The sequence below is a fragment of the Sinocyclocheilus anshuiensis genome, unplaced genomic scaffold (genome assembly GCF_001515605.1).
Source record: "Sinocyclocheilus anshuiensis isolate Anshui unplaced genomic scaffold, SAMN03320099.WGS_v1.1 scaffold343, whole genome shotgun sequence".
NCBI lineage: Eukaryota > Metazoa > Chordata > Actinopteri > Cypriniformes > Cyprinidae > Sinocyclocheilus > Sinocyclocheilus anshuiensis.
Genome location: NW_015549598.1, coordinates 786,312 through 802,243, shown reverse-complemented (window position 1 = coordinate 802,243; position 15,932 = coordinate 786,312). Strand labels below are relative to the sequence as shown.

The following is a 15,932-nucleotide window of genomic DNA, read 5'->3' as shown; positions in this document are numbered from 1 at the left end:
ATATATAAATACAGACAAATACATTTAGACCACTTAACTTAATGATTGCTATCGGGATGTGAAGAGACTTTTAACCAGCATAACAAAAAATGTTTTTGAAGACAATCACCTATTGCACCTTTGAGGAAAACGAGGAAAACATTCCAGGATTTTTCTCCATATAATGGACTTAAATGGTGGCCAGTGGGCTGATTGCAGTTTCAGCTTTAAAGGGCTCTACATGATCCCAGCCGAGGAATAGAGGTCTTATCTAGCGAAACAATCGGTCTTTTTCTAAAAACAAATTACAATTTATATACTTTTTAACCACAAATGCTTGTCTTGCACTAGCTCGACTTTACGCATTACCAGGGATGTGATTCTTTACGGATTAATCCGGAATTCCGGTTATTTCGGTCTAAAATCATGTAATATGTAATAAAAAAAAATCGGGGGGATGGGGGGGTTCAGGGTGATGCTGGTTACAGCATGATATCACAAAATACAAAATGGCCTTAAGCAATGAACTAAATAAACTGCGAAAAGGTTATGCACGTAAACATCATGGATGGAATGGTCCTGAGAGCGCTGAAGGAGCTTGCGGCGCCATCTGCTGGACAGTTAAAAGGGTTCAAATGCTTCAATGCACCAAATGCGAGTATAATTAGAGGTCTGCTACCCGACCCGAGCCCGACGGGTCCCGAAATACTTTCGGGTTTTGGGTCGGGTTCAGGGTTATGTTTAATGAATAGCTTCGGGTTCGGGTCGGGCTCGGGTTTATAGCTAAACTAAAACCTATATGCAGTAGACTACGCTGCTTTCATAGATGCATGCACATTAGTGCACACGACAAAACAGCACGGAAACTTTTATTAGTAAAATAGCTTCGACAGGCTACTGACTCACAACTTTATATTTCTCTGCAATGAGGGGGTAAAATCGCTGTTTTTGAAGTAACTAAGCCTCATTGCTTTTAGAGAGAGACGTGCAGACGCAGGTTCACACACGCAACTTTCATCCCTCTCTCTCTCGCTAATTCAAATAAATGATATAATTAATTAATTAAAATAAATGCGATCTTACCGCACTGCATCTCTGTGTCTGATTTAAAGCAGGCCGAATGCTAACGAGCCTTAACTGACGAAAATGACCATAATTTGCACGATAGAAGAATTATCGTCTTGTCGTATACAACCATTCAAAAACTCATAAAAAAGAATTTATGTGACCGCTGCACCTGATGTTCATAAACTTTCATAACTGGTAAGTGTTTTTTCTTTTACCTTGTGCACTGGCCGAGCCTTAATGATTCTGTTTCTTTACATGTATTTGTTTATTGACCGTTGCATGTAATCATGAAATACAGCATTTTTTTTTTTAAGTGGCTATTCATTGTGGAAAAAAAATTAATATATATTTCGGGTTCAGGCTCTAAATTGAACTGTGCCGCTCGGGTTGGGCATGGTCAGACAGTCTCGGGTACGGGTCGGGTTCGGGCTTCACTTTAAAGCCCATGCAGACCTCGAAGTAGAATCAGTGCTGAAATGTGTTTCTCGCCCGGTTCCTTTTTATGAATGGTGGTGAGAATTTGAGATTAGTACTATCATAAAATATGAATGAATGAATGATGCATTTATATAGCGCTTTATTGTGTATTGTTGTACACCCAAAGCGCTTTACAATCATGTGGGGGGGTCTCTCCTCAACCACCACCAGTGTGGTGCTCCTCAACCAACCACCACCAAAATATGCAACGGTTGCGATGTAATTATATAAATTTATACAACAGTTCGTTCTGGTTCTCAAATCTGATTGCCTCACAGCCATGCTGATATAGAGCCGGTATCGCTCTCGTACTCGAGTGATATTGCTCATAGGCTACAGTCTGACGTTCTACATGTCTGTTGGAACAGTGTTGTGTTTTCAGTTTCGATTCACTGCTGTGTTTGAGTCACTTTAATTTGCATTTGGGAACGCAGCATTCGTCATTAGAATCGTTTATAAGTCTGTTGTTGTTTACAAAGAGAAGTTTCAGTGTCACATGATCCTTCAGAAATCATTCTAACATGCTGATTTGCTGCTCAGAAACATTTACTATTTATTATTATCAGTGTTAAAAACTGTTTTGCTGCTTAACATTTTTGTGGAAACAATGATTCCACTCAAACATTTGTGGTAAGATTTGGTAAGAGAGAGAGAGAAATTAATAATTTTATTCATCATACATTAAAGTGATAAAGTGATTGTAGAGTGAAGACATTTAATTTTTTAAAATAAATGTAATAAATATATTTGGTAAATGCAAATATATGCTGTTCATTTAACTTTTTATTTATCCTGAAAAATAAAATGTATCCCCATTTCCACACAAAATATGAAGCAGCACAACTCTTTTCAACATTGATAATAATTAGAAATGTTTCTTGAGCATCAAGAACTGGAGTAGAACTGGATGCAGAAAATGATAAATTATAGGAATAAAGTACATTTTATAATATATTAAAATAGAAACCTTGTTTTATATATATATATATTTCACAATATTGCTGTTTTTACTTTATTTTTGATCAAAATCAAATAAATGCAGCCTTGGTGAGTAGAAGAGATTGATTTCAAAATCATTAATAATTGTAATGTTTCCAAACTTTTGGCAGATACTTTAATAATAACAAATATATTAATACTTTTATTATATTATATTACATTTTATAATATTAATTATTATCGTGATTATTAAATACTGCCTTTTATTTTTACAGGACAATAGTATGTATTAAAATATAAGATATATCTTTTCATGTGATAAAATAATTTTTTTTAAATAAGTGTTGGGGCGTGGCCAGATTTTCCTGCTTTTTTTTGTCTCTAGTCCTCATTTCTCCCTATTTATTTCTAATTTTTGTGTGCAGCTACTGTCAACGTTTGTTTGTGAAAGTGGTATTCTGGGTATTCAATTCAATTCAAGTTTATTTGTATTGCGCTTTTTACGATACAAATCGTTGCAAAGCAACTTTACAGAAAATTAAGTTTAAGGTATCCGTATAGCGTATAGAGGAATATTTATTAGTCAATTAGCAGATGAAACCAGCTTATTTTTAAGAGATGCTTCCCAAATCTCTATAGCAATTAATTGTATAAAACTTTCCTCTGAAGCTTCAGGTCTTAATTTAAACATAAGTAAATGTGAATTAATGTCTATTAAAGATTGTACAGCACCCACTATTTATATAATATTCCATATTACATATTTAGGCATTGTGATGACAAAATGTGAATGTGCAAAGAAAATCAAACATCCTTTTCAAAAAAAGGTAAAACAACGATGTTGGAAATGCTTGTCTTGCACTAGCGTGACCTCACGCATTACATAATCACGTTGGAAAGGTCGCACATGACGTAGACAGAAAAACCGACCCAGTGTTTACAAAGCGAACGTGCAAACAAACGCCAAAGTGAAACAATGATGTCGGACAGTTTTGAAGTTGGAGGAGAAAATGAGATGGAGTTTTTCGCCCTACCCCACCTTTTTGAACCAGAGTACACGGATGCTAACCGTGCGTGACCTTTCCAACGGGATTACGTAATGCATGAATTTGAGGACGCATATTGCGGAGCTAGTGCAAGATAGAAGTATATACAATACTTTAAAGCTGCATTGAAACTGCAATTTAGACCTTAAACCCATTGATCCCCATTTAAGTCCATCAAAGGTTGCGGGTTCGAGTCTCATACCGGCAGGGATTGTAGGTGGGGGGAGTGAATGTACAGTGCTCTCTCCCACCTTCAATACCATAATACTTTAATGTTATTATATATATTATTATATTTGTGTATATTCATTTTAGTTAAGTTTTAGTAAAATTGTGTTTGTTTTTTTTTTTGGTGAAATTTTATTGTTATTTTTATTAGTTTTTTTCCTGAGGTCCACTTACAATGTTACTCAAGTCTTTTTGCACCTATAAATAATTTATACTATATATTTTTGTTATATTATTTATAGTTTTTATTAATATTTCTATTATATTATTTAGTATTTTTATTTTTTCATTTTAATTTTAAAGTTTCTGTAATTTTGTTGTGTTTGTCTTTTTTTTTACTTGGGTCCAATTACGTTTGTCAAGTCCTTTTACACCTTTATTCTTTCTTTTGATTTGAAAGTTTTAAGTAATTTTGTTGTATGTTTTTGTGTATATAGTGTATATATTTTTAATTGATTTTATTTCAGTTTTAGAATTATTTTAGTATATTAAGTTAAACTAATTTAAAATAAGAAATTTTATTTTAGCAACTAGCTGAAATAAAAAAACCCTTTTTTTTTTTTTACTTTTAAATTAATTTTTTCATTTCAGTCAACGTTTAAGTATTTTTTTTATTTAGTTTTAGTTAATGATAATAACCCTGGTATTGATTCTAAAATCAAAGACTGGATGAGCCACATATCAATTTATTATATTGACTAACTGACTGCCCTGTGCAGGTGACAACGAAACGAGCCCAGGCGTGGTGTCAGAGCAAAAGCAATATCCCGTACTTTGAGACCAGCGCAAAAGAGGCCATCAACGTGGACCAAGCTTTCCAAACGATCGCTCGCAACGCCCTCAAACAGGTATGCACTGTTTGACATTAGGGGTGGGAATCTCTAGGCACCTCACGATTCGATTACGATTCAGAGGGCTGTGATGCGATGATAAAACGATTATCGATGCATCTTTCTTTCTATACATTTTCTTTTTTCTCACTGTGTGACTATTAAAGCAAAGTATTTGTAATGACCAATAATGAATTTACTTCCAATGTCTTTTATTAATAAAACAAATGAAAGTGATTTGGCAAGTCATCTGGAAGTTTACATTTGCCAGCATATGTCCCAGCATTGCAAAGAACCAACAGGAAAAGAAATGTGCGGCTCCCTGATGTGCAAAAATTATATACAATATTAGAATGTTTGCGAATGTTTTGACGTTTGTGAATTGATTCAGAGTCGTCCACATCTGTATCGCGATGCATTTATTTTATGTATTTATTTACTTTTAATAACAGCACCTCCACTCTGATACTAATGTCTGCCCATCTCACAGGAGTCTGAGGTTGAGACGTACGACTTCCCAGACCAGATTAAACTGAGAGATGACAGACCCGTGTCCTCTGGTGACGGCTGCAGCTGCTGAGATGGGATGTATGGAGACAGAGGGGACCAGAGATGCAGAGGAGAGCCAGTGTGGGGCAGACCGATCCCGAAGTGCAAAACATCCAGCATTCAGAAGAAAACACTTCCTTCCCAAACTTGTATGTAAAGACTGTTAGGAATTTAAAGAAACTCCCTGCTACAGCATCACTTTTAATATAAGTACCTTTAAGGATATTATTTCTATGAGAAAGAGATGAAACATGATAGTTATTCTATTATTTACAAGTGATTTTTCATTTGTTTCTTGTATTGTTTATTCCTTGCAGATTATAGTCTTTCAGACTCGTCTCCTGCTTGTATGTCTTTCTGTGCCTTTTACTTCTTTTTAGGATGTAGAAGCAATCTTCCTTGAAATTCCTTTATTTTGCCAAATCCTTTAATATGCTAAACTTAATTCGTTAACTATAAAACTATACGCACCCTCAGAATAAACAGCCCAACATGTCACAATATCAAAATCCTCAGCAAGAGCTACCAAGACCAGAAAGAAATATTTAAAGTTTGTGCCTAAGGACGCCCACTTACATGGTACAGTCTTCAGTGCAGGAAGGCTGGTGGTGTCGAATGAACATTTTGGGGATCTGGGAGCTCACGAAGTCTTAAGTGCAATCATTTTAACCATGCAACACAATTTCTTTCACTTCGAACGAAAGTGTTTCCCCAGTTTTAATGTATGAATGTAACATTAATGATTAATTACTGTCTTGATATGATCTGTTCATATAGTAGACATTTCTAACGGGTTCATCTCATTGAACAAATTATGGGTATGATGTAGGTCAAATAAAGGAAAGCTGAAATCAGAGAGTGAGTCCTGACGACCCTTGAATCCGTGTGATTTTTTTTAACGTCTTTATTTCTATCAGCCAGTGTTGTAGATTATTTTGATCGAAAACTCTTAGTGATGTCTGCCAATAGAAACCAATAAACACATCTGTCCCTCTTTTATAAAACAATTACCTTTCCTTGAACAGTCAAATCAATTCTCGGTTCTTTTATCAACAATGCTCCATTAATAAATCTTTATTCAAATGACAAAACTCGTTTGTTTTGGCTTCTGTTACACTTATAAAATTTACTTAAAATTTGCTTTAACTTTTCTCGACCTCAGGCCATCCAAGATGTAGATGAATTTTTTTCATCAGAACAGATTTTGAAAAATGTAGCATTCCATCACTTGCTCACCAATGGATCCTCTGCAGTGAATGGGTGCCGTCAGAATGAGAGTCCAAACAGCTGATAATACCGTTACAGAAATCCACACGACTACAGTCCAACGATTAACGTCTTGTGAAGCGAAAAGCTGCATGTTTGTAAAAAACAAATTGATCATTAAGGTGTTTTAAACTTTAAACCTTCATTTCTGGCCAAAATATGGCCATAATCATAACAACTCCTCCTCCAGTGAAAGAGTCCATCCCCTGTTGTCCTCTCACTTCAAAGTCCACCGACATATTTGTTTAGACCTGTGTTCTCTTAAATGGTGCTTGATCTGTGCATATTTCTCTCCTGATTCAGACAAATGTTTTCATTGGAGAAAGCAATATTCTAGATAGAGGACCAAAAGCAATGGTTTAAAATTAAAATGTCTTAATGATCAATGTGTTTATTACAAACGACGTTAATAGATGGACTAGTCGTGTGGATTTCTGTCATGTTTTTATCAGCTGTTTGGACTCTCATTCTGACGGCACCCATTCACTGCAGAGGATCCATTGGTGAGCAAGTGATGCAATGCTACATTTCTCCAAATCTGTTCTGATGAAGAAACAAACTCTGCATCTTGTATGGTCTGAGGGTAATTTTTTAGTAAATTTTAATTGTTGGGTGAAATATTCCAAAACAATTGTCTTAAGACATGAGCAAAAGCACATTGATTACGCTTTTAAGGTCCTCACAGTCCATACTGAACACACGGCAGCAGATGTTTCTTTTTTACATCCTCCTAACATGGTGCAAACAGCATCTGCATCCACATTTCTGCTCTTATGCTTGTATTTGTCTCAAAGTGTCATTGTGAAACAGGTGGTCCAAATGCATCCATAGTTTCCATCACTAGAGACAAATGGTCCAAGAATGAACTTACAGAAACACGTAGAATACGGGCTTCATCTGCAGTCCATCTCCTATAAAGACATGACCAAAAATCAGATTTGTTTTATTGTGTATAATAGAAATGGTCTGTTAATTTCAACAACAAAACACGCATATCTTTTTTTTTTTTTTTTTTTTATGAATTAATATAACAAATACATAGGATAGTATTTGAAAGAAAAGAGAAAAATCTGGTAATTAGACCAGTGTGGCAAAGTGTGTCGACCTAAATCTAAATTAGGACAACTATTTTAAACGCTAGACTTTTGTAGGTGATCGTTCATGTGCTTAAACTCACACAGACAGTGTGTGTCCTGAGACATCAAGATTTTTAGTGATTCCTCCTTTCCTGGGCTCAGGATCAGGAGATAAAGACTGCAGGGCGATAGCTGCCTCTCTCTCAGATGGGAAAGGTACCTTTAAAAAGCTGATGTTTTGTTAAAGTTAAACAAAACAGGACTTTAAAAAAAAAACATGCACCTCTGTTTCTCATACATTGACCGATCTACTGTGTTACTTGGCTGCACATGTCTGTCTCTGATCAAACCCCGCCGTGCAATTATGTAAGAGCTGAAAAGTCTTAATAAATCCCCAAATATAAAAGCAGAGTTCACCTGTGTCATAGTAAATTAGTTGGACATGTACGAACAGCAGTAAAAGGATACAATTCAAGTTTTCTATCTGAATCGTTTTCACTCACGCAAGCCGCCATGTTGACATGTTTTGCTAGGCTTCAGATTGAAAGCGGCATTTTCGTCATGTTTTGATTAAACGTAACCCTTATTTTCATAAAATAACATTCGACAAAGTTTGATTTTACATTACAGCTAAAATGTAATGTAAAATCTAACATGCTTTTCTTATATTTAATGATATGTTTAGTGATTATTGTACTCTTGGTTTAGATTATCATAGTCAAAAATATAATTCATATTTTTATGATGAATTTTCCAGTGGTGGACGAAGTACACAAATCAAGTACTTGAGTAAAAGTACAGATACATATAATAAAATATTACTCCAGTAAAAGTAAAAGTACTCCTTTTTCAATTTTACTCAAGTGAAAGTGCAAAAGTACGCAATTTGTTATGTAAAATGTACTTAAGTACAGTAACGAATTAAAACTACTCCGTTACTGTCCACCACTGGAATTTTCATATTTTAGAGAGTAAATCAATATAATCTACACAAAAATACAGTAGTAAAAATAATTTATGATGTTATTTACATAAATATATCAAACGGTGATTAACATTTAAATAAATGTTAGATTATTTTGTTAGATTATTGTAATTAATATTATGATATTATTTTGTAAATGCCGCGAAGTAAGCGCACGGACATTTTCTAACCGTACTAATTTAAATTAATCACTCGAACGAATCGATTCGGAACGAATCGGAATGCTTCATACAAGAGCGAGTAAACATTTAAGAGAACGTTACGTCAAAGTCGTTACAAAAATAGCTATTTGTCACGTTACACTGCTTCTTGTCGATATAAGTAGCTCGTTGCTGGAAAAGCTACTGTCACTCGTGTCACCGAAAACCTAGTTATTATTAGTAGCGTGACTAATTTGACCTCTTTAACAGCGGTCAGTTCAAATGAATCAAACCTACACTCAGAAACACACTTGCAGCATCTTCACTCTTCATCACAAATGGCATACAGCAAGACTCGTTATGAGGTCGCAAGCTTCGTTTTCGGACGCAGAGGTGGAGGCGCATATGATGCAGTCTGGTTAGTGTGGGTAGGCAGCGCACTAGGTGTTGAAACAGCCGAGTCTGTCCCTGGTCATCTGCGCTGGATCGATCGATCGGTTCAGTCCTCTGTGCTCTTTATTGTAGGTAAGTCCGACACAGCGGAACCTCTTTTATTACATGATTTCATTTTATTTCAAGCGAGAACTTAAAAACATAAATGACAGAGTGCTACATATTTTTCCATATCTCTTTTTATGTAATGATGATACGAGTTTAAACAGCTTACCTGGGAAGTGATTTTTACAAGGACCATAATGAGAATCATTCTAATAAGACTTTGCTATTGCCTATATCTTTATGCCTGAATACTGAAAAGAAATTATATAATTTAGAAAACAATGTGCTAAACATGTACAATGTAAGATAAAGAAATAACATCTAAATCACTTCTGTTCAGTTTCATCGCTATATGGTTCTCTGTGTATTTGTTCATCTAAATATTTATTTTCTTAGATATTTTATTTTCATTTTTTAATTATTTTTCTATAGTGGGTTTTTATTTATTGGGGATTCAAAGAAACTGAAAATAAACTGGATTTTGACAATGTAAAACAAGGAAACCTAATAATGTAAACTAAATAGGAAATGTTTAAAACCAAGTAGGAGACTATGAAATTCATATTTAAAAAAAATATATTAATTCATAATTTCCATAATTTAATTCAATAATTTTTCAAATTCAGCTTCACACTTGAATTGTTGCACTAACAATTTGTAATGAAAAAACTATTAAAAAAGAAAGCATTTTTAAGTGTATTTTAAGTTTCATTTATTCATAAACTTAATAAGAAATATTTCAACCTTTATTTTATTCAACCTTTATTTATAAAGCACTTTCAAAACCATAAAAATGGACCAAAGTGCTGTACAGTATATAATCTAGATATCAAAAAACTTAAAATATTAATAACATAACACCAAAAACATAAGACATAGAAGAAATCATTCACAATTGTCAGACCTAATCAAATGCAGAAAGCCTGTTAAAACAATTAAGTCTTGTTTTATAAGTCTTGTTTAGCATTTGAGACCAAATACTAAGAAACTGTAAAATTCATGTTCATTTTTGAAATTCATCTTCACATTTGAATCATTACTCTCATGTGACCCAGGACCACAAAACCAGTCTTAAGTGTCAATTTTTCGAAATTGAGATTTATACATCATCTGAAAGCTGAATAAATAAGCTTTCCATTGATGTATGGTTTGTTATAATAGGATAATATTTGACCGAGATACAACTATTTGAAAATCTGGAATCTGAGGGTGCAAAAAAATCAAAATATTGAGAAAATCGCCTTTAAAGTTGTCCAAATGAAGTTCTTAGCAATGCATATTACTAATCAAAAATGAAGTTTTGATATATGTATGGTAGGAAATTTGCTAAATATCTTCATGGAACATTAAGTATTATTTACTTAATATCCTAATGATTTTTGGCATAAAAGAAAATCGATCATTTTGACCCATACAATGTATTTTTGGCTATTACTACAAATATACCCCAGCGACTTAAGACTGCTTTTGTGCTCCAGGGTCACATATAATTTGTAATGAAAAAACTGTATTCAAAAAGAAAGCATTTTCAAGGGGACGCCACTGTATTTACTGGCTATTAATTTTATTTACACTGTATTTCTGTTTAATTTATTCATAATTCTGTCCTCATCATCCCATCAGCTGTAACACGTCCATTTCCTTCTGACTGAGATCAATAACGTGTCAGAAACATCCATCTCAAACCCTGTAAAGCTGCTTGTTCGGATGTGTTTTACTGATTTCTTTATTGGATTTCATTGCTTTTATGGATGCATAATCCTCCAGCGGTGACGGGCTGATGGGAACTCTCCGTGACCTCCAGTTTGCCCTGCAGACTAAGATTGAGGAGCTGCGGCAACGTGACGCCCTCATCGATGAGCTGGAGCTGGAGCTGGACTCTAAAGATGACCTCATCAGACAGCTGCAGGGCGAGCTGGACCGTCTCCGCACCGCCTCGGTCTCACTCAACCCCTCCGGGACGACAGAAGTCACAGGTGAGCTGGGAACTCAATCAAATGCCTGGATTAACCATACAGACAGATTTGATTTATTGTTGCATTTTATTTTATCGGTGCCGGAGCAGCGTTACCAGATGAGCCCCAGCGAACTAAACGCCAGGCCATTTCAGCCGAACCCACAGGGCTGGACCCAAATCAACTCACCCACGTCACCCTCACCAACTACAGCAAGAGCGAGGAGTGAGTTAGAGCCCGTACACATGAGTGAATTAGAAAAGCAACATGTTTGATTGCGTCCCATCTCCCTGTGCTCATCCCAGGTCTCGAGAGTTGATCCAGAAGGCTCTTTTGGAGAATGATTTCATGAAGCACCTGGAGGCCAGTCAGATCCTCACCATCATGGACTGCATGTATCCCACCACACTGGCACAGGGCTGCTGCGTCATCCAGGAGGGCGACGACGGCTCTACTGTCTACGTCCTGGAAGGTGAAGAGCATCTATTTCAAATCTACTATTTTTACTTTATGATCAGTTAAAACTATTTGGAGAAACAGATGATGTAAAACTGAAAGGGCCCCTAACAACAGCGTTTTGTTTTTATGCTAACCTCTGTCAAGTGGGCTGTTGAATTTGCTGCCTGTTCGTCATGTGTTTGTGACAGCGATCCTCCGTGCAAAGAGAACACTTCACATGATGTGTGCTATTATTTCATGGCTTTGCACAGGAATAGTTCAAGCACAAAAAAACTAAAATTCTGTCATTATTTACTCAAAACCCATATTCTGTTTATTTTTTGGAACACAAAGGAGAATTTAAATATTTGTTGCAGCTTCTTTTAAATAAACCTATTCAAAAGTTTGGGGTTGGTAAGATTTTGGAATGTTTTTGAAAGAAGTCTCTTCTGCTCACCAAGGCTGCATTTATTAGAAAAAAAGTACAGTAAAAATAAAAGTAATATTTTTTAAATATTATAACTATTTTCTATTTGAAAATATGTTAAAATGTAATTTATTCCTGTGATCAAAGCTGAATTTTCAGCTTCATTACTCCAGTCTTCAGAGTCACATGATCCTTCAGAAATCATTCTAATATGCTGATTTGCTGCTCAAGAAACATTTCTTATGAATATCTATATTGAAAACACAATATTTTTAATGAATAGAAAGTTCAAAATAACGTTTATTTGAAATAGAAATCTTTTGTAACCTTCTAAACTGTATTTTTTCATCAGTTTAATGCATCCTTGCTGAATAAACTCTCTCTCTCTCTCTCTCTCTCTCTCTCTCTGTGTGTGTGTGTGTGTGTGTGTGTGTGTGTGTGTGTTGTGTGCAGAGGGGTCGGTGGAGGTTACCAAAGGAGAGCAGAAGCTGTGCACCATCGAGCCGGGGAAAGTGTTCGGAGAGCTCGCAATACTCTATAACTGCACGCGCACGGCCACCGTCACAGGTGAGATTCACTCAGTCAAAATATTAGTCAAACTGGGAACTAAAGGAAGCTGATTATTTAATGTTTCCTATTTCATACTCAAGCTTTCTCCTCCTTTCAGTTCAACTGAGTTTTAATTGGATTTGCTTTATTAGTTTAACAAAACTGTACATTTATACTGTTAACATGTTTGGAGATTAGAATAAATATATAAAAGTAAAAAGTAACATAAAATAATAAAGTAATATAGAGTAAAATAACAATAGATCAAATGCAGTAAAAAAGTTTAATTAACATTTGTTTTATATTAAATTCAATTTATTATATTAAATTTAAATTTCAGAGAAAGTAACAATCAACAGTTTACCAAAAAAAAGGAACAAGATGTTTCATACAATCATAGAATAATTTAAATATTGAAATGTTAATAGTAATATAAAATAATACATCTATGTACTGTATATATAGAGTGTAGGTAAATATAGAGTAAAATAACAGAGCAAATTTATTAAAATTATTATTTATATTAGATTAAACAAAAGTGATTCATTAAATTAAATTCTAAAATAAATTTAATTAAGATATATAAAGGGTAAAAGTAATATGAAAATATTATGTATAATGTTAATATAGAGTCAATAACAATAGAGCAAATTGATTAAATAAGTATTATTACTAAAAAACATAATAGTTAATTACATTAAATGATAAGTTAAATTAGGAAGGAACAGGATGTAACATACGAAAATTAAAATATATAATATATATAAAGTAATATGAAAATAGTACGATTAGTAGAAAATAAATAACAATAGCGTAAACTGAGTAAATAGAAAAACTTAACAAAAAACAAAATGTTAAAAAATAATATACCATTGCAGAGTAAATTCAGAAATTATAAAAAAAAAAAGAAAAAAGAGAGATATAGGATGTGACATAATTAGTTAGTAGGAAGGATCAAGTAAAGATAAAAAATGAACCCAAACTATGCCAATAATGGTATTAAATTTAGTCACAGGGACACTCTTTCTTTGTCTCTGTAATTCTGACAAACAAAACATATAAGCCTGAACTTATAAGATCACAAATACAAAGTTTGTTGTCTTGAGTCTGAATTCCTGCTCATCTGCCAGCGCTGTGGGCTATAGACAAGTGAACGTGGAGGAATCAGCAGTGTAATTGCTGGGATGTTTGGCCATATGGTTTTTCTAATATATCCTCATCCTTTGCCCTTTTACGACACATCGGTTTAGTGTGATGGATTGGGGTGAAATGAGTTGACTCTGGTGGTGTCTGTTTAATCGCAATAATAAAAATTCTATTCAAATCAGGCCTTTGGCTGTTCCTGTTCATGCAAAGATCACTCTATATTTCCCTGTAAGAATCTCACCTGTGAACCCTGATCAGATTTGCTGCATTTCAACAAAAAGTGCTAAACAAATTAGCTTTGTTTCTCTCCGCCGCTCAGAATGAGTACAATTTAAGTTGGATTTGCATAATTATAGAATAATATAATTAATCAAAAATGTTTCTCAACTTGACACACATTGGCTTCATCAGACAGCATAGTGTTTAAAGGAATAGTTCACCCCAAAAAAATGGTAAAAATAATGTACTCACCCTCAGGCCATCCAAGATGTAGATCTTCATCAGAACAGACTTGGAGAAATTTATAATTACATCACTTGCTCACCAATGGATTCTTAAGTGAATGGGTGCCGTCAGAATGAGAGTCCAAACAGCTGATAAAAACATCACAATAATCCACAAGTAATCCACACCACTCCAGTCCATCAGTTAACGTCTTGAAAAGTTACATTTTTGTCACAATAGAAGTGTAAGATGAAAAATTGCATTTTGGGACATATTAGTCCATGTCACATGTTCTGGTTTTATACTGCAGATTTTGGCAAATAGTCATTGAGATATTTCAGCATTTCATTTCATACTACAAAACAGTACAGATTTGCTGGATTTGAACAAAAAGTGCTGCAAATTGCTTTATTTTGTGGCCCAGAATGACTACAATAGAAGCTGGATTTACGTAATTAGAGAATAAAATTAATCAACAATGTTTCTCAACATTGTCATATCTCTCTCTTTTGTCAATAGAAAGATGACAAACAGTGTCTGCTGTTCAGGGGCAGCTAAATTAATAGCTTGAAAATAAAATAACTTCTTCATACTCAACCATTTCTTACAGCGTCCTGCGCTCATTGTCTGCTCTCCTTCCATCAGTCATTTCTGGGCTTTCTCATTTCTTGCTGTTTTTGTGGTTAGAGGTCAGCTCCATTTTCAATGTACATCTGACGTCACTGAGACATCAGAGAGTGACAAAGTAGGGTGAAGGTCTGTTAGAAATGTCAACAGCTACTTAAGGTTTAAAGTATGACTTTATAAATCTAAGAAGGTAGATACTTCACTTTAACCAAACTTGATTAGCATATGTTGAAATCTTTTGAAAACACTTCAGATGGAGTCATTTTAGTGGTTCATCACATACAGGTAATTTAACATGAAAATTAAAATGTTTAGCTACTGCTAGCATACTATGTAATGCACAGTATAGATTGTATCTTGCCTATTGTTTTTTAAATATAGTTTGTCATGGTACACGTTTCAAACAGTAGTATGCTACACACTGACACATTGTTTAGGCATCCAGCTATCATTGCATAGATAAAATGGGCATTTTGCTATTTAGTACGATTCTATATTATTAAAAACTTGGATGTCTGAGGGGAAATTCAGACCTGCCAACCTTGGAAAAAAAAAGTACCATCAGTGTGACGGCACGGGACACAGGGTTTGGGGGAGGGGTTCATATATTCCTAGATAGCTACATTATTACCTGAAGCTCCTTTTAATGTCAAAGGGTTAGTTCACCCAAAAAATTAAAATTAGGCCACAAATTACTCACCCTCAAGTCATCCTAGGTGTATATGACTTTCTTCTTTCAGACAGTTATATTAAAAATCGTCTTTGATCTTTCAAGCTGTTTCATGGCACTCAGCGGGTGTTGCATGCATCAGTCCAAAAGAAGTTAAATAAAAAGCGCCCATCCATAAAAAAAGTGTCTCACACGGCTCCGGGGGGTGAACAAAGGCCTCCTGTAGCAAATCGATGTGTTTTTGTAAGAAAAATATCCATATTCAAAACATAATAATCACTTTAATGTAGCGAAGCAAAGTTTCCTTACTTTAGCAAAGGAAAACAAGTCTCCTCTTGGCTTATATCGAAATCCTCCGACATTCTTTTTTACAAATCCTGGTTTTGTACTTCTAATAAGTGACCAGTGTTTTGTTTTGATCTCTTCCCTGCGCTTCCCTGTGCGTCACTTCTGAGCGGCACATGCGCAACGCTGACCTCATACGTCATCCGCCCGGAACTGCTTCCAGTGTACAACAGTGAGCGCAAGCTCTAAAGAGATTATTACGTTTTGAATATGGATATTTTTCTTACAAAAACGCATCGATTCGCTACAG

The 15,932-nt window shown here is 34.7% G+C and overlaps 3 protein-coding genes across 4 annotated transcripts in view; 2 read left to right on the top strand and 1 right to left on the bottom strand.

The window, feature by feature from the left end:
* Positions 1-5,988, top strand: part of LOC107658609 (ras-related protein Rab-7a) — a 15,326-nt gene extending 9,338 nt beyond the window's left edge. For both annotated transcript variants that reach the window (XM_016447219.1, XM_016447218.1), the window contains exons 5-6: positions 4,457-4,585; positions 5,058-5,988. In XM_016447219.1, coding sequence (XP_016302705.1) covers positions 4,457-4,585; positions 5,058-5,147 — 219 coding nt within the window. In that variant the 3' untranslated portion in view covers positions 5,148-5,988. The remainder of the gene's footprint in view (positions 1-4,456; positions 4,586-5,057) is intronic.
* An 892-nt stretch (positions 5,989-6,880) lies between these two features.
* LOC107658558 (EKC/KEOPS complex subunit LAGE3-like) lies at positions 6,881-8,004 on the bottom strand. The gene is made up of 3 exons (XM_016447148.1): positions 7,927-8,004; positions 7,560-7,688; positions 6,881-7,293 (listed from the first exon to the last, which is right to left on the bottom strand). The coding sequence occupies exons 1-3, from the start codon at positions 7,971-7,973 to the stop codon at positions 7,179-7,181; spliced, it is 291 nt and encodes a 96-aa protein (XP_016302634.1). The 5' UTR covers positions 7,974-8,004; the 3' UTR covers positions 6,881-7,178.
* Positions 8,005-8,901: 897 nt separating this feature from the next.
* LOC107658557 (cGMP-dependent protein kinase 1-like) overlaps positions 8,902-15,932 on the top strand; it is an 18,641-nt gene continuing 11,610 nt past the window's right edge. The window contains exons 1-5 of the mRNA XM_016447147.1: positions 8,902-9,108; positions 10,849-11,057; positions 11,147-11,261; positions 11,342-11,508; positions 12,355-12,468. Coding sequence (XP_016302633.1) covers positions 10,862-11,057; positions 11,147-11,261; positions 11,342-11,508; positions 12,355-12,468 — 592 coding nt within the window. The 5' untranslated portion in view covers positions 8,902-9,108; positions 10,849-10,861. The remainder of the gene's footprint in view (positions 9,109-10,848; positions 11,058-11,146; positions 11,262-11,341; positions 11,509-12,354; positions 12,469-15,932) is intronic.